This window comes from Natrix helvetica (genome assembly GCF_964273705.1).
Source record: "Natrix helvetica genome assembly, chromosome: 2".
NCBI classification, from domain to species: Eukaryota; Metazoa; Chordata; class Lepidosauria; order Squamata; family Natricidae; genus Natrix; species Natrix helvetica.
In genome coordinates this window covers 131,258,317-131,283,618 of record NC_138552.1, presented here as the reverse complement: position 1 = coordinate 131,283,618, position 25,302 = coordinate 131,258,317, and the positions used below count along the sequence as shown (strand labels likewise).

The window sequence follows — 25,302 nt, the reverse complement described above, 5'->3', positions numbered from 1 at the left end:
TTGTTTGGTGTATTGTTTACTTGATTGTTGGTCTGATGTTAACCTTGGAGTTAATCTATGCTGATGTAGGTGCTGATTGCTGGTGGCGAAGTGCTTGGGTCTTTTTGTTCCTTTTTGGGCTAGGTGATAGTCTCTTGCATAGTCTATAGATGTTGTTCATGTTTGTGTGTCTATTTACGGTTGATTTCTCAGAATGCCAGGCTTCTAGAAATTTCCTGCCATTTTTGGCCTTGGCTTGGTGAAAGATGGTCACATTTTCCCAATTGAAACTATGGTTAAATCTGCCACTTAACCATCTAAGTTGTGAAATTAAAGAATTGTACAACGTAAGAGCTGCAACCACTATGTAGGACAAACAGGCAGAAGATTGGCAGAATGCATCTACGAACACCAACTAGCAGTCAGAAGACATGATGAAAACTCTTTAAGAGCACCAAGGACCCCGCAGGATTAGTCTATCTGTTCATGTTTCCTGTCTAGTCTACTTGGGGAGGATAACATTTACAGGAAATTATTTCTAGTGGGCAATTTCTACTAGGAAGAGTTTTTTTTTAAAAAAATCTGTCTATCATTATTAGTCCCTAATCAAATATACTCTTCCCGTAGCCATGACTCTTTTTAAGCAAAGTCTATAGAAGCAGCCACAGATGTTGTACATATTAATAGGCCAAGCAATGGCACACTTCTTTGCTGTTGCTGCAAGTCCCGTAGTTATAGTCAATCTTCTATTCAACTAATCAACTAGCTTTTCAATTGCCAGTAAGTGGGAAACAGCCCCAAAGGATTCCAATCTACCTAGATGTGCACATCTCAGAAGCAAATCAGTCACACTAATTCATCAAACCAACGTAGAGGTTAAAGCACAAAAGTTTGCACTGAGAGTGGCATCCTAAAGACCGTACTCCAAAAGTAGGATCAGAAGTAAGAAGTGGGCAAAACAAAAACAAAAATTACATCTGATTTAATGCAATTGAAACAAAGTAATTAAATAGAATTAAAGTGATCAATTATTTAATAGGTAGAGTGCATTAAATTTCTCAAGCTAATAGCAAATTTTCAAGGGCTCGGTAAAACACAAATTGTACAAGTCAAAGGTAGTGAGACAGCCACAACATGTATTTCCAGTCCAACAACCCACATTAATATTGCTTCTTAAATATAGGTCAGACTTGCATGCTTTATTATTTTAAAAAAACTTTTTTTGCTTTGACAAGTCAGATTAGAAGGCTTTCTTGTTGTTATGCTTTTTTATTTGAAAGTTTTAGGGAAATATACAGTAGCTCATCCACTGAACAGTCTTCCCTTCTCCATCCTCCCAGATGAGTCCCACAAAATGTTGCATAATCATTTACTTTGACTTTCACTGGACTAATGCTTAACATAAGGAACGCTAATATTTTAAACTGCTTATAGAAACAACTATCTCCCAGCTTAGGAAGATCACAAAAATACGTAGCATTTGCTTAAGCATGTGCTTAAGATGTTAGACCAAAATCAGGAAGATCTAAGTTCAAATCAGTCATCAAAATTGACAGGATGACTTAGTGCAAGCCACTGCCTTAACCTAGTGTCCCTCATGGGATTGTTACAGGGATAAATTGGAGAAGTGCTATGTATATCACCTTACGTACCTAGAGGGAAAGTGAGATATAACTACAAGAAAATAAATAAGAAAATAGACATCTCAAGGGGGTCACTCCTTCTCACAACGACAATCTAAAAACACTGGAATCCAGTGAGTCAGACATTAGTTAAAATACAATTTTAAAAAGTTTCTTACATTTTAATTGAACACAAAGATTAATATAACCCTAATTGGGCTAAGAAAAATTTAAAAAAATATCTTTAGATCTTGTATGTCATTCAATAAATATATTGGATTGCTTTTTTAGGTTCAAAAATACTAAGAAAAATAGAACAAGATGAAGGATAATTTTTTAGCAATTTAAAAAGGTAGCTGGACAAATATATAATACAAAAGGCTACACTATACAACACTGTTAAATCTTTTCATTTAACATGCATATTTTAAAAAATTGAGTGAAGCTGATAATTATCAGAATTATGGCAGGCAGAAAGGAAGAATTAACTCTTTCTTTTTCTGCAGTCACTCGAGATTACTCCTAATGAAAATAGCATCTTCAAAAAAAGAAAAAGGAAAAAAATAAGCCTCTTATGTTTAACACTTTTGCTACCAGTGTAATTTGAATGAATGACAAAGGAGAGTAATTTTTAACTCTTTGTGCAAGTTTCTGTGCATCTGCAAGCAATAATGCTTTATATGCTTTTTTGGGCCAGAAATGCATTATTGTGATACAATCTGAAACTATTACAATGTTTTGCAGTTCTTCAAATTGCTATCTAGATAAAATATGAGGCTAGATTATTCCAATTTATTTTTTTCCAATATAACCAAAGTTCCACACACAAGGGAAGCAAATTTCTGTATCAGCAGTGACATCTAGTGATCAGAAAAAAATCAAGGAGAAGTATTGTGAAACCAGAAATTAACAAAAATATATATATATATATATATATATATATATATATATATATATATATATATATATATATATATATATATATATATATATATATATATATATATATATATATATATATATATATATATATATATATATATATATATATATATATATATATATATATATATATATATTTAGGAAAAGAATGCAGTCGAATATCGCAAAGTGTAGTCCTGGTGTCTTTTTAGATGTTGTCGGAGCTTCTTACTACTTATACAAGGATTTTTTCAAAAGGCATAAGAGATTATAACTGTATATGACAGAAAAAGTTTCCATCTATGGAGGATGTGATCCTGATACAAGGGTTAAATACCGTAGAACTTGAATGGTGTTCAGAAGAAGCAGCTAGACAATGTCATCAGAGCTCAGTATGCTCAAGAAGGTGCACGGTGTAGAAGGCTACTTCATGTTGCTCATTCTGCAACTAGGAGATATTTCAGGCTGAATCTACATTTCCTGAGAAGAGCTAAAGTTATATCTAGTGCTATTCCTGAGCATTCCTTTAAATTCTCATCCCAATCTCTGCAGAGATAGATATTGCAAATCCAAGTAGAGCTACAATAAACCAAATGGAGAAATGGAATATACAAGTTTGTAAATAAAAGATGCCAGTATTGTTCATAACTCATGATTGAAGAAACATATGCCTTTGGGTATACTGCACTTACGAATATATTTATTATTTCTTAAGAAAATTTATATGGCTACCTAACTCATTCTCAGTGTCTCTAGGCAGCTTACGAAACCCCAATATTAAAAATTGTATAATTTAAATATATATTATTATAAATTGTATAATTATCAATATAAAATGACCCCCCCACACCCACCCTGGAGCCACTTGATAGGCTCCCTATCACTCTGGGGTCTCCAGGCCCATTGGCATAACCATGTCTTCAAGGCCTTTAGAAAGAGTGTCGAAGTGGAGACCAGTCTTATCTCTGTCGACATGATGTTGCACAGGGAGGAAGCCACTGCAGAGAAGGTTATTCTTCTTAGACCTACTAGATGGATCTGCTTAGTAAAACCCTTGCTCCCCTTATGTACTCTGTTATCAACTTAGGTAAACCAAGGCTGTTCAACTTAGGTAGCTTATTATATATTTCTTTCATTCTGTTCTGAGCAAATTTGAGAAAAACGTTCCCAATTATACTTAGCCCACTTAAACAAGCAACACAGAATTGTACAAATGTCACATAGACAATGCCATCTTAAATTGTACATTAAATCACATATTAAGCTCTTGGTTTTATTACTGTACTCCATTGCCATAATTCTCAATCAGCTTGTTAGATTTGTGTTACATGGATTTGGAGACAAAATGTCAACCTGTTAGTAGACAGAAATCAGCAACATGACAGTCTAAAAGAAAACATACTAGTCTATCCACACACTATAATTCTTCACCAGTTCTTATTTTCTAACAAATGAACAAAATGCAGCACGAGGATTAATTTAACTTGAACTACTTACACATGAAAACATACTAAATATAAATATTTAAGTCAAAAGATGAACTAGCAATAGCACTTAGATTTATATACCACTTCACAGTGGTTTACATCCCTCTCTTAAGCGGTTAACAGAGTCAGCATATTGCCCCAACAATCTGGGTCCTCATTTCACCCACCTCGGAAGGATGGAAGACTGAGTCAACCTTGAGCTGTTCAGAATTGAACTCCTGGAGTAAGCAGTGAGTTAACCTACAGCAGGTTCCAACCACTGCATCACTATGTCTATAAATGAAACCTATCCAAAAATGATCACCTGAATATGAAAAATAATGTGCATGCCTGGAAATTTTCCTTCACCCTCTTTGTAAGTGAAGCATTCAATGCCAGACACTGTTTAAACAACTGTCATATTTTTCCATCCCACACTTTTTTACTTGCTGATCACAACTTGTCTAACAAACAGTTCTTGGCAACTCATGCATTTGGATAAATTCCCATTCTTTAATAAAAATATTATTGTAATAGATTTTAAACATAATTTATTTTATTTTTATAAAAGAAGCAGAAGTATGTGTGCTGGCCATCACACTAACTGCAAAATCTTTATTAAATGAAATCACAGATCAAAAGATGGAACCTCCCTAAATATCTTAATCATGTAAATGGCACAACAAGGTAGGTGGAAAGAGGTTTATTTTGTAAAGTTTAACATACTCAATCAAGTCTATATTATCAAAGCCTTAAGATTAGATGTGCTAACATGTCTTCACATCTTCTGTCTTATCATTCAAGTCATGACATTTTCATAATTTCAGCACCAATTGAATAATCCACTGGGGAGGAGGGGGTGTTGGTGACATCTACCCAGGAGATCTCAGTAAAGTGGACATTTTAAATGATTTTTAAACTGGGTTTGTAATATATATACTATTCACCCTTTGGACACTAATTCATATACAGTAATCTGCATTTTATACCAGTGATGGGATTCAAAAGATTTTACTACTGGTTCTGTGGGCGTGGTTTGGTGGGCATGGCTTGGTGGGCGTGGCAGGGGAAGGATACTATAAAATCTCCATTCCCTCCCGATCATCTGGGACGGGAGGCAGAGAACAGATGGGCCAGTCAGAGGTGGTATTTACCTGTTCTCTGAATTACTCAAAATTTCCACTACCAGTTCTCCAAAACTGGTCAGAACCTGTTGGGTACCACCTATGTTTTACATCTATATGTCATATTAATATTTTATGCCATAATCACAAAAGACTTCAAGAGCTTAACAATATAAATTTATCTGCTAAACAAATGTAATGTCTCCGTTCTAATTTTTTTTCTTCAACTTAAAAGTTTTGAAACTTGAAAAGACAATGGGTGAGAGCCAACAGTATGTTTCAGTTAATTTTCTATCCATTTTATAGCTCTTTATAGTCTTCAAATTCTGATCTAGAAGGACCCAAAACCAATGTAGGTGGGACTCAATAGAAGTAAAAAACATTAAGGTAATCTGTTTTTAAATTGAAAGAATATTTCATTGATGAATTTAAAAGCATAAGAATATTTCTAACAGATTAAACTAAATATCTATTTTGTGAAGCTTACTATTCTAGTTTGTGTCCAATTGGTGTGCTTCTGTTTCTCATCTTGAAAAGGATGCCCAATCATTAAATGTATGTACTGGTCATCCAATATAATCCAGTAAGCATTGACATTATTATCCAATTCTTTCTGAAAATCAATATCTTTAACTGATTATCATAATGCAATTTAATTCCATAGGTTAAACTGAGTGCTGGGTAAAAACTGTATTTTATTTTCTTATCCTAAACCAGATCAAATGATACTAAGTTTTAGTGTCAAGAAAAAGAGAGATGAGCTTTTCATATAATCTATTTTTCATGCAAAATATAACTTCATACCCTATTCCTTACCTTTTCCCCTAAGCCAAAAAGACATTAAAAGCTGTAGTCTTTCCCTGTTGTGGAAGTTGTACCATCTCCCTGACACTTTTGTCTTTCCTTTTATGCTCTCAGTGCATCTATATAGGTAGTCCTCGAATTACAACTATTTATTTAATGGCTGTTCAAAGTTATAACGGCACTGAAAAAAGTGACTTATGATCATTTCTCACATTTATGACTGTTGCAACATCCCCATGGTCACATGATCAAAATTCAGGTGCTTGGCAACTGGCATGTATTTATGATGGTTGCAGTGTCCCAGTGTCATGTGATCTCCTTTTGTGACCTTCTGACAAGCAAAGTCAATGGGGAAGCCAGATTCACTTAACAACCATGTTACTAGTTTAACAATTGCAATGATTCTCTTAACAGTTGTAGCAAAAAAGATTGTAAAATGGAGCAAAATTCACTTAACAAATGTTTTGCTTAGCAACAGAAATGTTGAGCTCAATTGTGGTCATATGTCGAGGACTACTTGTATAATATCCTGAAAATATGTCAACCAGAAGTAAATACAGTTGCAAGAAAAAGTATGTGAACCCCTTGGGATTATGTGGAGTTTTGCATGAATTGGTCATAAAATGTGCTCTGAACTTCATCTAAGTCACAACAATAGAAAAAAACAACAGTATGCTGAAAATAATACTACACAAACATTAGATGTTGCCATGGTTTAATTGAACATAACATGTAAACATTCACAGTGCAGGGAGGAAAAAGTATGTGAACCGTTGGACTTAATAACTGGTTGACCCTCCTTTGGCAGCAATAACTTCAACCAAACATTTCCTGTAGTTTCCTGTAGACCTGCCCAACGATCTGGAGTAATTTTGGACCACTCCTCTTCACAAAACTGTTTCAGTGCAGCAATATTCTTGGGATGTCTGGTGTGAATCGCTCTCTTAAGGTCATGCCACAGCATTTCAATTGGGTTGAGGTCAGGACTCTGACTGGGCCACTCCAGAAGGCATATTCTGTGCTGTTGAAGCCATTTTTTTTGTTGAATTACTTGTATGCTTTGGGTCATTGTCCTGTTGCATCACCCATCCTCTGCGGAGCTTCAGTTGGCGGACAGATGGTCGTACGTTTTCCTGCAAAATGTCTTGATAAACTCTGGAATTCATTTTCCCATCAATGAAAACAATCCGTCCAGGCCCTGAGACAGCAAAGCAGCCCCAAACCATGATGCTCCCTCCACCATGTTTTACAGTGGGGATGAGGTTTTGATGTTGGTGTGCTGTGCCTTTTTTTCTCCACACATAGTGTTGTGTGTTTTTCCCAAACAACTCAATTTTGGTTTCATCTGTCCACAGCATATTTTGCCAGTACTGCTGTGGAACATCCAGGTGCTCTTTTGCAAACTTCAAACGTGCTGCAATATTTTTTTGGGACAGCAATGGTTTCCTCCGTGGTGTCCTCCCATGTACTCCATTCTTGTTTAATGTTTTCCTTATTGTAGATGTGTCAAAAAAAATGTTAGCATGTGCCAGAGATTTCTGTAGGTCTTTAGTTGACACTCTAGGATTCTTCTTGAAGCATTCTGCGCTGTGCTCTTGCAGTCATTTTTACAGGATGACCATGCCTAGGGAGAGTAGCAACAGTGCTAAACATTCTCCATTTGTAGACAGTCTGTCTTACCATGGACACATGAACATCAAGGCTTTTGGAGATACTTTTGTAACCCTTTCCAGCTTCATGCAAGTCAACAATTCTTGATCGTAAGTCTTCTGAGAGCTCTTTTCTGCGAGGCATGGTTCACATCAGACAGTGCTTCTTGAAACCAGTAAACCCAAAACAGGTATGTGTTTTTAAAGGGCAGGACAGCTGTCAGCAACACATCCAATATCATCACACTGATTGGAGTCAAGGTTGGCTCACTCCTGGCTCCAATTAGCTCTTGGAGAAGTCATTAGGCTAGGGGCTCACATACTTTTTCCTCCCTGCACTGTGAATGTTTACATGTTATGTTCAATTAAACCATGACAACATTTAATGTGTAGTATTATTTTCAGCAGACTGTGTTTTTCTATTGTTGTGACTTAGATGAAGTTCAGAGCACATTTTATGACCAATTCATGCAAAACTCCACGTAATCCCAAGGGGTTCACATACTTTTTCTTGGAACTGTATAGTACTGCAGAATAGACCAACGTGACCTTTATTTACATGAGATCATCCCTACAGAGGGAAAGTTTTTTAAAAAATCTTGTTCTTAACTTGGGAGCTGTCTTTTTTATTCAAGCATATATTGGGTAATTTTCATTAGACACTAAAGGTAGTCAAAGTTAATTTTAGGATTCCTTTCTTTGAGCTCTTTAAAAAAAATATTTTGTGTTCTTAGCTTGCTTCTGATTGGTCAGCTTGATATCCTCAGGGCCACCATCACTTCCAGTTTCTGCTTATTACCAATCTCTCCCTCCTTTCACCAGGGACCTGAATAGATACCATGGCTACCCTGGTAATGTAATAGGTACTGTGGCTTAGCGGATCACGAAGTCTTTCATCCCTTTACTTGGAAGACAGCTAATTATTTAAGCTTTCTATTTAAATATCATTTCCTAATAAAGATTTCCTTCTTTTTTTTAAAGATAAACACTAATCTCCAGAATTCCTTCTGCAAATTTCAACATTATTGTTATTTCTCTCTCTATGCATATTCTGCTGCATAAAGCTATTCCAGCAGTTCTTGTTTATTCATTCACTCAATCTGAAGAAGTCCCTTCACAGCTGTTAGCAATCCTTTTTCGCTTTTACAGCCCTGAATAATTTGGTGTCATGTGCAAATCTGGAATTAATCTAATTGTTCATTCATGTTGAGTCCAAAGGTTTCCTCCCCTGAAAAGAGCTTCTTTTGAGTGAAGGAACCCTGGGAGACTAGCACTATCAAAAGAATGGAAACTCTGAATCCAATAAAACTTCCCCAGCATAATACAGTAAAATTTCAGAGAAAGCTCTTAACCAGGAAAACTTTATAAGCCAAGATAATTTAATATGTCATAAAGAAACAGCAACATTTTAGATTTTAGTAAACTAGACAGTAAATATATGTAACAAATGATGTGACTGAACTAACAGGAAAAGTTTTGGCACACAAACAGGACAAATTTATATATATTATAAATATACTCCCACGTCCCTTTTTCTTTATATTAGTCCTTTTCCTGAAACCATTACTTTTATTATGTGTACAACATCAGATACAAAGCTGATATAAATGAAGCAATGGAAATATTCATGAGACTATTTTTAAAATGGCACTATTAAAAAATGAACTATCATTTCTATATATTCCATATCATACTAAAGTAAACAGGAAAAATGTGTACAGAAATTATACAGCTTGAATAAAATGCTGCATTTGAAATAAATATTGTTAGCTGTACCCAGCTGAAGTATGCAAATGGCAGTAATCCATGCAAGAATGGTTGCCAAAAATTTGGAGTCTCAAACGATTTACTGGAATTTGGAACAGCGGACTCCTGTCAACAAGTTATAGTCTATTATTACAACCCAGAAAAAGATACGTTTTTACATATCTTTTATGATATTGAGAACAATTTACACAGCAATTCTACCAGTTTACAACAGGACCTGTTTGGTACAGAGATAGGAGGCAAGCAAAAATCTTAAGTCGCAAGCAGAGAACCTGTGTTATCCTATCTTTGCAATTCACATTTTCAAGAGTGCGAGGGGAGGATGACACAAACCACATTTTGTGTTCAAGGCGGAGAAAGCAAATTGAAATTCAGCCATGTGTTGTGAGCGCAGAAGCCAATCTTCCAATATGCTAGAATGGTGGCTTAAATTTGCCCTCTGTTTCAGCAAAAAGAAAGAACCAGTTGTGCTTATTCATCATAAGAGGCAGCTATTATTTAAGAAAACTTGTTAGTTTGGCAAAGAAGAATGCATAGAAAACTCAGCCTAGGATTAAACAGTAGACCTAATGACAAAAAAAGTCCTCAGTAAGAACAAAAGGTATTTGGAAGAAGAAACCTTTTGATTGGGGAGCAACTAGACAAAAGGTCGGAAAAATTGGAGGGCGACTGTAAAGCTTTAAATCCTGCTTGATATTCCACTTTTTTTGGTGCTGCCGTCATAGTTATTGCTACCATTGTTGAACAACAAAGAAAAATAGCATGCTGGTGGGAGGACAGGCAAGCATGCAGAACTCCCTAAGGTGATGATGAGACGGTGGTGAAGTGGCGACACAAATCACTAGACATACTAAATCAGCAGAGAAAAGGATAAGGATAAGAAGAGGAAATTAGATGTGGAGGCTTAACAGAGAATTGAAGAATGTAGCTAACAGAGTGAGAAAAAAAGATGATGTAAGAAAAACTTAATATGAAATCAGCTATGCTCAAATACAGGAACTTGGTTGTAATTTTAGAGCAACAAAACAACAAAAGGCATCAGCAGAGGCATGTAATGACACGGGGATACATAACAGAAAGGTTGGGATTTGCAACATGATGCCATGATACATATTTTATCTATTTTTTCCCTCCACTTGATTTGTAGAAGACACCTGGAAATATGATACCACAACTTAGAAAGAAATTCAACACTGACTACATGTCCATGGGCAAACATAAAAGAAACCATAAATGTTTGGTTTTTTAAAAAAAGAAGTAAATTTCATTTCTGCAAAATTAGATATAACACTTCTGAAATACTAAAAGACTCTGATGGGTTTGTCCATTTTTTAAATTCTTTTCTGTTTACCTCTTCAGAGCTTTATCTTTTATCTATTAAAACAGAGATGAATAAGGCATCCTGAAAACAAAAGACGAGAGAGGGAGGCCTCATTTAAGCACTAGGAAACTCCTTTCAATATTGGGAGGATGAACTGTGATTAAATGGGGACATACGAGGAAGGGATGAGTGGCAATATCATAAAATACTATTTAAGGATGATTTAATCCTCTATCATTTAACCAAACAGAACACATTTGAATGGGACAAATATAGGCAGGTTAAAAAAATCAAATGGAAGACCCGAACACATTTGTTTCATTTTTTAATTCGTTTTTGTTGGGAAACATAACTAGAAAAGTTTACTGTTAATCAACTTTTTAAAAATCTTTTCTTTGTAACAAGGCCCCTTTGAAATAAATAATGTTCTAGAATAGAGTAGGCAATATATTACTTGATATTTTGATTTTCAATTCCTGCTGATTACAACAAGCATAGCCATGTCAAGGAACTGATGTAATCCAAGACAAATGGAGGATATTAAATTGTACAGGTAGTCCTCGATTTACAACAGTTCATTTAGTGACTATTTAAAGTTACAATGACACTGAAAAAAAGTGACTTATTACCATTCTTCATAGTTATGACCATTGCCGTATCTTCACAATCAAATGATCAAAATTCAGATGCCTCATATTTATGATTCGTATTTATGATGTTTGCAGTGTCCTAGGGTATTGTGATAATCATTTGTGACCTTCTGACAAGCAAAGTCAATGAGGAAGCCAGATTCACTTAACAACCATGATGCTAACTTAACAACTGCAGTGATTCACTTAACAAATGTGGCATAGAAGGTCGTAAAGTGGGGCAAAATTCACTTAACAAATGTTTCACTTAGCAACAAAAATGATGGGCTTAACTGTGGTCATAAGTCAAGGACAACCTGTATTTCTGCATCCTTCTTGTTGAGAAACTGATCAAAAATACTAGGAGGCAGTCAAAACATTCTGCACAATTCAATATTTTACTTATCTGATGCATTGTTTCATTCAGATCTCTCTCTCTCTCTCTCTCTCTCTCTCTCTCTCTGTGTGTGTGTGTGTGTGTGTCAGGGCAGCCTCCATCAGTAACCAACAAAGAAACCACTCAACTTCATTTTTCAGAATTAAGAGTACTTTTACAGGTTATGAGTAGAAAGCAGCTAGCAAAGCAACATCTGAGGCAAAAGCGTGCGTAATCATAGATATCAATATGTGTCCCAACTCCCTCCCCCCAGTAACCCCAACCCCCAGTCCAATCCGCACACCCCACAGGTGTCATGTGGGCTGTAGCTTCAAAACCCATCATCAGGTTGGTATGCCGGACGGTTGGCCTTGGCGGCAATTCTACTATCTGCAGCATGTGCAGTAGATGGTGAGAAAATCACTCCCTTCTTCATTCACTCCTGTGCTTACGTTTCCCCTCCCAAATACCATATTATCTCTCCCCCTCCCTGTTTCAATGGCAGCCGAAAGCAAGCAGCAAAGCAGAGGCTGACAGTGTGTGTATGTATGTATAAAATCCAAACTATTCACCAGACCTAAAAGTCAAATGTGTTGTAGGAGAACAATTATACTTCTGCCTTTTATCTTAAGATAATTGCAATCCTTTGCAATTGCAGGTTTTATCTTTGAGAATGCTTGCACAGGAGTGAACGTTTAAATAGTTTAAAACAAAATGTTAGATCCAGAAAAAGGAAATCCTTTTGCTGTAAGGGAAGTGAACTGAGCAATTTTAATAAGACACCTGTAAATAAGGCTGCCTTTTTTTTTCAATGTGCAGATTTTTTATTGACAAACCTAGTGACATTTGAGATGCTGTACACAGCAGATGGGGTCAAAGCAGTCAACATCTTACGAGGCTGCAAAGCTAAGCAGCTCTCTACACAAATCTAAACAAACAGATGCACAAATTAAAGCAAAACGAATCTGAGTAGTTAGATAAACTCACAAACCAGAATGAGAACTAAACCATGATGCTTAAGCTGCAATAATAATAAATACCATAAGATATCTGGCTCTGTAAAGTAAAATATTGAAAAGAAACCTCTCTCTTTCCAGTTAAGAAATTAGAAATATAATTTTGCCATTCAAGTTTAGCCAAAAGTCCAAATTATATGTAAACCTGATTTTCATATGCATAAAATTGAAAACAAAAATGCCTTAAAATAAAAATTAAATTTCTAACCAAAATGTAAAATTCTCAATATGAAAATTTCTATTTTTTTTTTACTGTTTTAAAAAACATTATTAACCTCCTGCATAGAAAGTAGCAATAAAGACAAGAAGTCTTTAAATCCAGTTGCCTTTTAGAAAAAAAGCACTTTGTTACAACCATGACCTGGATGATTGAGATTCTCCATAGACATTTAGATTGTAAGACCAACTTTGTGCCTTCAAATTAGGTTTTGACTCCTGGTGACTGCCTTCTTGTACCTTTTGGAAGTGATTTACCTTTAGCTAGGTAAACCTTTCCTAGGACCGAAAAAGTGTGACTGGCCAGAACGAGAGCTGAAGATCTCCCAGTTTCTAGCCTGATGCATTAACCACTACACAAAATTGGTTTTCATTTATTTCATTTCATTTTATTTACTTGGATGGTATAAAATTAATAAAATAAAATCAAATGTATTTATTTTATTAATTTTATGCCACCCATTTCCCAACAAGATGACTCTGGGTGGTTTACAAATAGAAATAACTAAAACATCAACACATTAAAATTACACAGATTACAATATTAAAAAACCATAATCTGAAGCTAAGAGAACTAAGAGACGGGTGGACGGGGATGAGGTCTTCTCACCACACCAGCTACCTCTGGGTGTGAAAGCCCCCACGTCCCCACACCAAGCCGCAAAGCCAGGTTCTAATAACATTCCAGAAGGCCAAAAGGGAGGGGGCATAGTAAACCTAGTATTTGGGTATTCCTCAGCTTTCATTTTGAGGGGCTATGAGATCAGAAATTTTAACTCTTCCCTTTGATTTACTGAATTTGACCTTTCATTCACACTAGAAGTTAATTTTAACAGTCTGAGGTTAAGCATACTAATTGACTAACTAATGGCTGATATTCTTCTATTTTATATCATCTATTGGGGTATTTTATAAACAAAGAAGGCAAGGATATGTATATGTCATCTTAGAAAGAATTACATATATGTCATTCCATTTCAACGCAAGAATATAGTGGAAATTAAATAGATACAGTGTTTCCCCGAAAATACGACAGGGGCTTATTTTCTTTTGCCCCACGAAATATGCCCTTGGGCTTATTATCAGGGAGGGCTTATTGTTTTGGGGCTGCCGGGCAGCTGCTCCCTTGTGAACTGGGTCCTGAAGAGCCGGGCACAGCCTCAGGGGCGAAGCAGCCATGAGGTAACCATGCTCACGAGCAGCCGCCCGGCAAATCCCCTCTCCAGCCGGGAAGAGCGCCATTCACTGACCTAGGGGGTATCCCTAAGGCGCCAAGCCATGTGGTGCTCTGCCCCAGCTCCCGCGGCTTGGCACATTCGGGATACCCCCTAGGTCAGTGCATAGAGCTCTGCCCGGCTGGAGAACGGGGTTGCGTGAGCGCCTGTTCTGCCCGCAGCCTCACCAAGCCCTTGCGCAGCTCTCCCAGGCCACCGCCGCTGGCCGCTGCTGCCCGCCACTGCCCGCCGCCACCCCGCTCCGATCATAATTTCCAAACTCCAAAACTCGGGGCCGAGTCTTCCAGCATCGGCCGCTCTAGGAGTGCTCTCTATGGTGGGCCGGCTGCTGGACAGAGAGTCTTCCGGACAGAGTTTTCCAGCAGCCGGCCCACCATAGAGAGCACTCCTAGAGCGGACGATGCTGGAAGACTCGGCCCCGACTTTTGGAGTTTGGAAGTTATGCTCGGAGCGGGGCAGCGGCGGGCAGCAGCAGCCAGCAGCGGTGGCTTGGGAAAGCTGCGCAAGGGCTTGGTGAAGCTGCGGGTGGAACAGGTGCTCGCACAACCCCCTTCTCCAGCCGGGCAGAGCACCACATGGATTGGCACTTTAGGGATACCCCCTAGGTCAGTGAATGGCGCTCTTCCCGGCTGGAGAGGGGATTTGCCAGGCGGCTGCTCGTGAGCATGGTTACCTCATGGCTGCTTCGCCCTTGAGGCTGTGCCCGGCTCTTTGGGAGCCAGTTCACAAGGGAGCAGCTGCCCAGCAACTCTCCCCTCTGGCCAGACAGAATGCCACTCCCCAACCTAGCGGTATCCCGAAGGCGGCAAGCAACGTGAGCGCTCCCCCCGGTTCCTGCGACTTGCCGCTTTCGGGATAACGCTAGGTCAGTGAGCGGTGCTCTGCCTGGCCGGAGGGGGGGTTGTCCAGGGGGTTTATTTTCGGGGGTGGGCTTATATTTTTGCCCACGCGAAAAATGTGGCAAGGCTTTAGTTTCGGGACAGGTTGTATTTTCGGGGAAACACGGTAGAAAGAAAATACTGATTTTCTACTGCAAATACCTAAGAAATCAACATAGTTTTTGCAAAGCCAGAATTTTCAGCTTATTTCACATTTTGGATGCAGTATATTTTAACCAAATACTTAAAATCTGTTTCTACCAAAGACAGTTAAAGCATGCAATAGTGAAATTGAACAGATATATTAGCTGATGTTTCCATTTTCCCTCAAGCGAGCATATTGGTGTGTTATACCAAATATAAGTTAAAATGTGAAACATAAGCTGCCACCTCAAAATGATTGCCACATCAAAATAGGGAGGGAGAAACCAAATATGTTAACCAGCTAATTTAAAGGAGGAGGAGGAGGAAGGGGAATATTATAATTCTCCTGTAATGAAGAAATTGCACATTTCTGAGTTATATGGATATTTTTATTCCCAATTCAATTTTTAGACAGAAATTAAACAAATCAGTACATTCTGCTATGCCATCTGCCAGATAGTTTTCAGTTCAACATTGTATTTCCAGACTCTGTATCTTGAAGTCTGAAATCATTATGTTGCTGCCAAGTAAGGTAGTAATACATGTGGTTATGGCAGAATTGAGAGCAAGGGAGAGCAGATATGAGGAAATGTCACTTGTTATAAATATGGAACCCAGTTCAACCTTTGAGGTGAGCATAGCAAACTACATTTCTAGATATGAACACTGGTGATTTGACATATGTGAATAAAGGAAGTGCTTTTAGAGCCATATCACCTACCTATAAACCAAAGGGGGGCTGTATAGAAAATGTTTATTCCTTTTCCCTTTGCCTTTTCCTTCCCTTCCTTCCCTTCCCTTCCCTTCCCTTGACTGCATGAGCAGCATACTAATACTAGACAAGTATTTCAATTCACTATTATTTTGATCAATTTATAGATGCAATCCTACAGACCTCCTGCGAGTCTGTGACCAGACAGACCTCCAGTAACTAGAAACAATCCATTCCATATTCTAATAAGAATTAATGGGAGGGTTTTACCACCACAATCCAACACATAATATATTTTGCTATTAATGGCATGATTTTATTTACCTGCTGTGACTAGACCTAGTGAGAAACTTGTTTTTATATTTTCTAGGAGAAAGCAACCATATATCTTTATAATTCGTGGTACAACGATCATTTAGTATCAAGCCTGCCCCAGCCTACTTAATTCAGCTGATCACATCCATCATTATAACTTTAATTATTACAAACTGTAAGGGGGTGAGCCCTTATTAAATCCAGCCATACCTCTTGTTACATTTTTTTTAACTTAGCACAGAGCCTGAAATCGATAACAGTGAAGCAAACAGCTTGCTCAATCTTGTAATTTAAGTTGGTCATAATAAAAATTGTGCTATTGCTCCTTTGGATTGATACATTTTTTAATTCATTTCATGGTACTAAAATCTGCTTTAATAATACCATTCATTTCATGGTACTAAAATCCTTTAATAATACCTGATCACCTTTTAACAAAGACCCAACATCTCCTGGTTGGGTTTATGCGTTTAGATGAAAATGACTAGGCAATATTGTTATTCCATATTAATCTTGAGTTTTTCTCAATCATGTTTTTGCCTTTTTGGAATGTATTGTAGATCACAAAGACACACAAGTAAAATGTATCTATTGCACAAATACCCATTTTAGATTTCTGATTTCCTGAACCTGCTTCATAAACTTTTGAATTTTTTTGTATCTGTTCAACTTAATGGAAGAAATAAAACATCATAAATATTAATTACATGCATATATTCATGTTATATCTTATTTACTATCCTGAAAACATCTTGGTTTTTGTTTATCTTACTTTATCTCACATTAAAAGATTTATTATTCAAGTTCTCTCCCAAGCTTCTAATGTAAATTTTCCAAGAAAATTTATAATGTAAATAATAACAATCTTTGAACTTTTATCTTTGAACAAATTTAGATAAAATTATATTATACAACACTTTGAACAAGATTTCATTCTACAAATCATAAGTGAAGTTCATAAACAAGCACAATACACTTTAAGAACTCATTCCTAAATTGAAACTTTGAAGAAAATGAAATGTTTTACTGCTTACTTTTAAAATGTTTTGAGTTTCATTCCACTTATTGGTCCATTCTTTGGTAAGCTCTTGTACCTACAAAATAAACCAAAATAATACACATAGATTATATCCAAATTTGAACTGATTACCAATTATTTTCTGACTGTTTTCCAAGTATTTGGATTATTCACTCAACATTACTGTATCATGAGTAATGGATCTTATTCAGTCCTAATATTTTTAGACAATAGTATTAAAATGCACTTAATTAAAACAAAAGTCCATTTTTATTTCAATATGGACACTAAAAGCTTTGCTGCAAAATTATTCTTACTACATTAAACAGAAGAGTTTACAATGTAAATACAGATTGTCATGCTTGCTGGGGTTTATTTTGAATTAATGATGAAAGATTATTTCATAGTGTTTATTTATATTTATAGTGAATTCATTTATACCAATTAGTATACATAAATTACTAATTAATATAAGTATCTTTTTCTTACTCATGAAAGCACATAGAATTAAATGCCTGAAGTTAATGGATTAAGCAACTTTATAGGGGTCTACACCTGGATCATCTTGCCAGGGCTCAGAAAATAAGTGGATCAAAGATATGCATACATAAGTATTCAGAGATTGCCAGGAACAGGCGCCAAAGCACCTGAACAAGCTTCGAAAATGAGAAGGCTATTATCAGTTTGAAAACAGGTCCTTTTTCGTGCTCTTGCACATATCTTCTCTCAAGGGTTTTGCACAACCCTAATGGTGGATAGTGGTAAGGAAAGCTACCAGAGAATCTCAGAGTTGAAAGTTACATTGGGAAGTTGAAAAAGTATCTTGGGAAAGGGAATGGCAAACTACTTCTGCATTATTGCCATGAAAATAACGGGAATAACGGAAACCTGGTTGGGCCACGAGGGAGGGTTACCCCTCGTGGAAATGTGCCCACCAGGTTACCAAGCATTTCACCAGCCCCGGGCCCGGGGAAGGGGCGGTGGGGTAGCAGTGATCATCCGGGAGGATTTAGAGCCGAGGGAGTCCACTGTGCTACAGACGTCCGGATGTGAATCCCTGGTTGTGAAATGGGGCCCTAGGAGGCAGATGGGCTTGCTGATAGTATACCTGGCTCCCCGCCATACATCAGCGACCCTGCCTGAGCTCCTCGAGCTGATCTCATCGGTGGCGGTTGAGACCCCCAAACTTTTAGTGATGGGGGATTTTAACCTGCCGTCAGTGGGAGAAGCATCAGAGGGGGCTCGGGAGTTCATGGCTTCCATGATAGCCATGGACCTGACTCAAATGATTCAGGGCCCGACACACGAGGGAGGTCACACCTTGGACCTTGTCTTTGTCTCTCGCCAGTGGTTGAGTGATCTGGGAGGAGTGAATTTAACCATCACCCCTCTGTCATGGTCAGATCACTCACTCCTCCGTCTTGACTTCCCTGGTGCTACTCCTCGCCGCGGGGAGGCGGAACCGGAGAACACTAGATGGTTCCGCCCCAGGCGCTTGATGGAACCAGACAGGTTCCAGACGGAGCTTGGGCCACCTCCTGCAGCCCTGACCCGCCCCCGGGTAGAGGACCTGGTGACCGCGTGGAATAATGCGACTACCGGGGCCTTGAACCGGGTGGCGCCTTTGCGGCCTCTCCGGCGGCAACGATCCACCCTGGCCCCTTGGTTTACCGAGGAGCTAAGGGTGATGAAGCGCCGCAAGAGATGCCTAGAGAGTCGTTGGAGATCCTCCCGAACCGAACTTGACCGAGCACAGGTACGAGCCCATTTAAGGACGTACCTAGTGGCATTGAGAACGGCCAAACGTCAATATTGTGCCGCTCTCATTGCATCCGCAGAGAACCGCCCTGCCGCCCTGTTTCGGGTGTCCCGCTCCCTTCTGTTTCAGAGGCCACGGGAGGCCCCTTTACAGGGCAGGGCAGAGGAGTTTGGGAAATACCTGCAGGATAAAGTCGCTCAAATCCGGAAGGATTGGGTCCCCTTCAGAGGCCCAGTCGAGACGCCAGTGGCGAGTCTTGAGAAACCTTTTTGGGAGGAGTTTGACTTGGTTGTCATCGAGGATTTGGACAGATTGCGTGGGCGACTGCGACCTACCACATGTTTGTTGGACCCGTGTCCCTCCTGGCTTGTACTGGCATCCTGGGAGGTTACACGCGACTGGCTCCTGGACCTAGTGAACGCTTCGTTGGGTGAGGGGTCTCTCCCGGCCGCCTTGAAAGAGGCGGTGGTGAGACCCTTGCTCAAGAAGCCTTCCCTGGACCCTATGGAGCTGGTCAATTATCGTCCTGTCTCCAACCTTCCCTTTTTGGCGAAGGTTGTGGAGAGTGTGGTGGCTTCTCAGTTTCCACGACATCTGGAGGAGAATGATTATCTAGACCCGCGCCAGTCCGGCTTTCGCCCTGGGCACAGCACTGAGACGACCTTGGTCGCGTTGGTAGACGATCTCTGGAGGGCCAGAGATAGGGGCTGTTCCTCTATCCTGGTCCTATTAGACCTCTCGGCGGCTTTTGATACCATCGACCATGGTATCCTGTTGCACCGACTGGAGGGGTTGGGGATCCGGGGCACCGTCTTGCGGTGGTTCGGCTCCTACCTCTCCGGCAGGACGCAACGTGTGTTGGCAGGAGAGCAGAGGTCGACCCTAAGCCCCCTCATCTGTGGGGTGCCACAGGGGTCGGTCCTCTCGCCACTCCTGTTCAACACATACATGAAGCCGCTGGGTGAGATCATCCGTGGTTTTGGGGTGGGATACCACCTGTACGCTGATGATACTCAGCTGTACATTTCCACCCCGAACCACCCCAACGAGGCCGTCGAAGTGATGTCCCGGTGTGTGGAAGCCGTACGGGTCTGGATGGATGACAACCGACTCAGGCTCAACCCTTCCAAGACGGAGTGGCTGTGGGTTCCGGCTCCCCGGTTCAACCAGATAATTCCATCTCTGGCCATTGGGGGCATTCAACTTGCCCCCGTGGAGCGGGCGCGCAATTTGGGCGTCCTCCTGGATGCCAAGCTGTCCATGGATGAACATGTGACAGCTGTGGCCAGGGGGGCGTTCCATCAGGTTCGCCTGGTGCGCCAATTGCGCCCCCTATTGGACCGGGACGCTCTACGCACAGTCACCCATGCGCTGGTGACGTCTCGCCTGGACTACTGTAACGCTCTCTACATGGGGCTTCCCTTGAAATGCACTCGGAGACTACAGTTGGTCCAGAATGCGGCCGCGCGGGTGATTATGGGGAGCACCAGGTACTCCCATGTGACACCACACCTGCGCGAGCTGCACTGGCTTCCTGTGGTCTATCGAGTGCGGTTCAAGGTTTTGATTACGATCTTTAAAGCGCTCCATGGCTCAGGACCTAGTTACCTCCGGGACCGTATTCTGCCCCATACATCCCTACGACCTATTCGCTCGCACAGAGAGGGACTTCTCCAGGTGCCGTCCACTAGACAATGTCATGGGGCGGCGCCTAGGAGCAGAGCCTTCTCTGTGGCGGGCCCAGCCCTGTGGAATGACCTCCCCCCGGATATTAGGACCACTACAGACCTCCGCTCCTTCCGTGTTAAGCTCAAGACCCACCTTTTTCAAATATCTGGCCTGGCCCAACCATAACTTCGTTACGCTCCTGAGGGGTTTTTAATTCAGCAATTTTATTTAGGGGATTTTAAACTGTGTTTTAACTGTGTTTTTAGCTGTGTTTATTGTCTTTCACTTGCAGGTCTACTCTCCTCCATGCACAAATGTAATTGTCCTTGTTTTTTCGTATGTATGTGTGTCCTATGTGTATTTTATCTTTTTGACTGTACGCCGCCCCGAGTCCTTCGGGAGAGGGTTGCGGCTAATCAAATAAAATTTGAAATTTGATTGATTGAAAATAGTCCATTCTGATTAAAGCACCATTATAGTATTGTGGTTAAGCTAGGCACCTTTTGTATAAGAATGTGATGTCATGATAATAATATAAAAGAGATGTTGCTGTTCTTCGTTCCCTCCCTGTCTGGACATCCACTGAGGACAATCTTAGTTAAAATATTTCAGGGCTCTTGGAAGTACAAGATCAACAATTTTCAGCTAAAACAGTTATTGGCTGATAATATTCTTGATATTTTGATTAAGCTCAATTGAGGTAAATTCCATTGACTATGCTTTCTGAAAATTTGAGAGGCTCAAGTGAATGTGTGCATGTACACAAATGCACACACACGCACAGACACAATTCAGCATATCTGGTGAGCACAAGATTGGAAAAAACTGAGTTGAATTATGATGAAATGGATAAACATAACACACTGAATCAATTTCATTCAAATGACATATTAATATTTGCTTTAAATGAAAGGTTGAGAAACTTCGTTTTTTATGAATTCAAATATTGTGCTTAAGTGCATTGTTGTTCTGTTCGTATTTTTGGCTTTCAAAATATGAACACATTTTTCATGTTTTCACTGGATTGAATGGCAAAATAAAACCTAATAATGAGTAAAATAATAATAACAAAATGTTTGCTAAAGTACAGTGGGAAATACCCGTCAAGAATGGTGCCGACTGCCTGCCTAGCAAAATGTGCACGAAGGGAACCAGCAGTAACGCCAGCAGCAACCCATCCCTGGGTGACAGATCATCCTCAAGAAGGTCTACTTACAGTGATAGTTCACAATGACTTGTTGGCACATAATCAATTTATATATACCTAGGGACTAGTCTAAAACTGTTGGTGTTTGAGGTACTGATAAGGTAAAACTTACTCGTGCTTCATTCTGTTGCAGTTTTTCTTCCATACTCAAAGCTGTTGGAGAATCCAGAAGTGCAATCTAGTTAAACAGGTAAAACAAAATATTAGAATAACAAGACACATTAAATGTGCTAAAAAGGTAAAGGTTCCCCTTCCCGACTCAAGGAGGTGGTGCTTATCTCCGTTTCTAAGCCAAAGAGCCAGTGCTGTCTGATGACAATTCCGTGGTCATGTGGCCGACATGACTAAACATCAAAGGTGCATGGAACGCTGTTACCTTCCCACCAAGGTGGTCCCTATTTTTCTACTTGCATTTTTAAATGCTTTCGAACTGCTAGGTTGGCAGAAGCTGGGGCAAGTAATGGGAGCTCACTCCGCTACAGGTCTCTAGGGATTCGAACCACTGAACTGCCGACCTTTCTGATCGACAAGCTGAGCATCTTAGACACTGAGCCACCGTGTCCCCTTTAAGTGTGTTCCATGGTATTCAATGTTCCTGTTCTGAAAATAACTGTACAATTAAACTTTATATGGGAAAGAAGGAGATTTATGGCATGTGATGTGCATGGTTTTTTGTTACAGGCTACTTTTTCCTGAATTCAAAGCATCTACAGCAAAGTTCCCCAATCTTTCTGGCTTTGCAGATCGTGGGGAGGGGGGGGGGGGCAAGAGGATGGTTCCATAGAAGTGGTGGGAAAGTGCATGTGCACATGCGCTCACCAGCTGCTCACACATGGGGATGCATGCTCACGCACATGCTCACCTACCACTTCTGCGGCTCGGTTCCAAATGGCTAAAGGCCCAGTAATGGGCCACAGCCTGGGGGTTGAGGATCCCCAAACTACACTATATTTCTGTATAGTTGTGGAACTGTATATGTACTTACTCATTTTTCTTTCTAAAATGAAAAACAATAGCAAACAAATTAAAGAATTAATTAACTGAACTGATTGGATCACCTAAGGTGGATATGTTCTTCTGTAGGGAACACAATCCTTATTTTGAAAGCATAATCTATTTGAAACCCCTGCAGTATCTCCGAGGAAAAGATTGTGAACTGTTTTTTTTATAAAGTCTAGAACTGATGTACACACGTTAGTATAGTGTAAAACAGAAGATGCTATTAAAGATTGTGAAATCACTTCCCCCTTACCTGGTTCCCCTGAGCAAGCAGAGTTTTCAGTCTGGCAATTTCGGCTCGTAGTTCACGAATTAGCTTGACGTTTGGATCTTCATTAATGGTAGGTTTGTTGATTATGTTTTTAGCTCGGTTTGCATAGCGAAGGGTGCTCAATGTTTCTCCATAATTGACATCAGCAGGTGATATAGCTGAGAAAAAAGATTTCAAACTTACGTGATATCAACACCAAGTTTCATTTAGAAGTCTTAGAAGCTCATGAGTAGAGAAAAAGCAAGTGGTTTCTATTGCTGCTATGGCCAGAATGGCATTTATGAAAAATTATTAATCATTTCGACACATGGCTCTAATGGGAAACTTATTATATTTCACTAGCTTGGAAATGACTTCAAATGTCTACGAAAAATTTTCTTACAATTCTGTAGGACCTTAAACATTATTATGAAGGGTATTATGACAAAAACAGACTCTTCATTATTTGTTCTCCACTTCTATGTAGGCCCGTATTAAAGCTTAGACATAAAGGTTACATTATTAAGAGTAATATAACAATATTGTATTCTCAGTACAACTGTTTAATGATCATACTCTATGCCATGCTAGTCAATTTAACCTACAGAAAATGTTTCTAAAATAGATAGAAGAACATTCACATAAATGAAAATGCACTTACTTGCAATCATTATTGTTTTAGAATTTCCTCCTAGGCTATCTTTCAAAAGCCATGTCAACACAGAATCCCTGTAAGGCACAAATACTTGTTTTTTCTTTATAAGAGGGTTTGAGGCATCCTGAGATATATCAGCTATGAAAAAAGAAACATGCCATTTTTATAGAGGGATAGATAATGAGTTAATTCAGTTTTGCAATGAATTAAACATAAAGCAAGGGATATACCTAAGGCAGAAATTACATTTCCCAGAGTAACTAGGGATTTGTTTATATTTCCTCCTTCTTTTAATCTGACACCTGTGGCACCAGTGGCATCTGCTCTCTCACTTCCAGCTAAGTCTACCAAATGTATCTTGCTGACAGTCTCGCATGGCATTTCAGTGTCAAACTTAGCCTACGGAAAAATAACAAGAACCAAATACAATCAATACCTTGAATATTAAAAACAAGAGTTGCAGAGGTGGGAGCACAACATTTTATATGTTTCAATTTTAATGTACTGTATATGTTAGTATACTAGAGACATCACCTTTGAATAATAGTTTAATCCCTTTAAATTGTACTTTTAACTTCAACAATATTAACTAAGCTAAAAAGTCAAATATACATTGTTTTTCTTTTCTAAAATATACTTGCTTCAAAAAGGTATGTATAAAATGCCTGGGAATTAACATATTGAACGTACCCAAATATTTTCATTGGTAGCTCTTAAAAATAAGTTTTAGTTTCCACAGTGAATTCCCATTCATAAAGAAAGATTCTGGCACTGCAAAGATTCCCAATGGGTTTTCAAGTTATATTTTTAAAACAGCAGTTTTTAAAAATAAATTTGCTCTTATAACAAGTTATTGATTGACACTGACCAAACTATGTAGTTATACAATGAAATTTCATACACACACAAACATATAAAATGAGTGCAATCTTGTAAAGTTTATATATACACATTTCCCATAAATTATTTGAAATTGTTTTAATCACTTCTTTTTCCATACCATATTTCCAAAAGCTGGAATTGAACAAAAATAGAATGTGCTGGAATGCCTTGAAAAAAATATAAAATAGAATTTGTGTATTTAGGTATCTGTAATAACAAGTCTACGTAAAATAATCAATAAAATACCGGTAATAAAATGTTTTTTATTCAGTCTATCAAAAATGGTGTTTTATTTATTTCGTTTCTTAAAAATACCATTTCCTCTTGTTCATACATAATCAGAATAGATACTAAGACTCTGATTAGACATCTCAACAATTTTTATAGTAAATATCATGTTAATAGTATTCCCAGATTCTACTTGTCTTTCCTAGCATTTGTCCTGAACAGCTGTAGGGCTCGAGTGTTTTACACTCAGCTCACCTAGTTCTTACAAAGGAAATATCAATGCAAGAAGCAATGGAGAATGTTAATTTTTATCTGACTTGTAAAGACTGATGCTGATTAGGGCCGAGAAGGACAGTCTGATCGGTGATCATCCAGATAGCGTCCATGCTTAAGGGAGAACTGGAACGTGGATGCCCCCACTCCTAATATGGCCCTTTAACCACTGCACCACTTCATGCCCCA

At 38.9% G+C, this 25,302-nt stretch overlaps 1 protein-coding gene across 3 annotated transcripts in view; it reads right to left on the bottom strand.

Annotated features, from left to right (window-relative positions):
• The window catches only part of KIF16B (kinesin family member 16B), a 142,789-nt gene that overhangs the window by 95,047 nt on the left and 22,440 nt on the right, over positions 1–25,302 (bottom strand). For all 3 annotated transcript variants that reach the window (XM_081944677.1, XM_081944675.1, XM_081944676.1), the window contains exons 8-12: positions 23,961–24,129; positions 23,737–23,868; positions 23,079–23,254; positions 21,939–22,004; positions 17,209–17,268 (exon numbers count right to left, since the gene is read on the bottom strand). In XM_081944677.1, the coding sequence (XP_081800803.1) occupies positions 17,209–17,268; positions 21,939–22,004; positions 23,079–23,254; positions 23,737–23,868; positions 23,961–24,129 (603 nt within the window). The remainder of the gene's footprint in view (positions 1–17,208; positions 17,269–21,938; positions 22,005–23,078; positions 23,255–23,736; positions 23,869–23,960; positions 24,130–25,302) is intronic.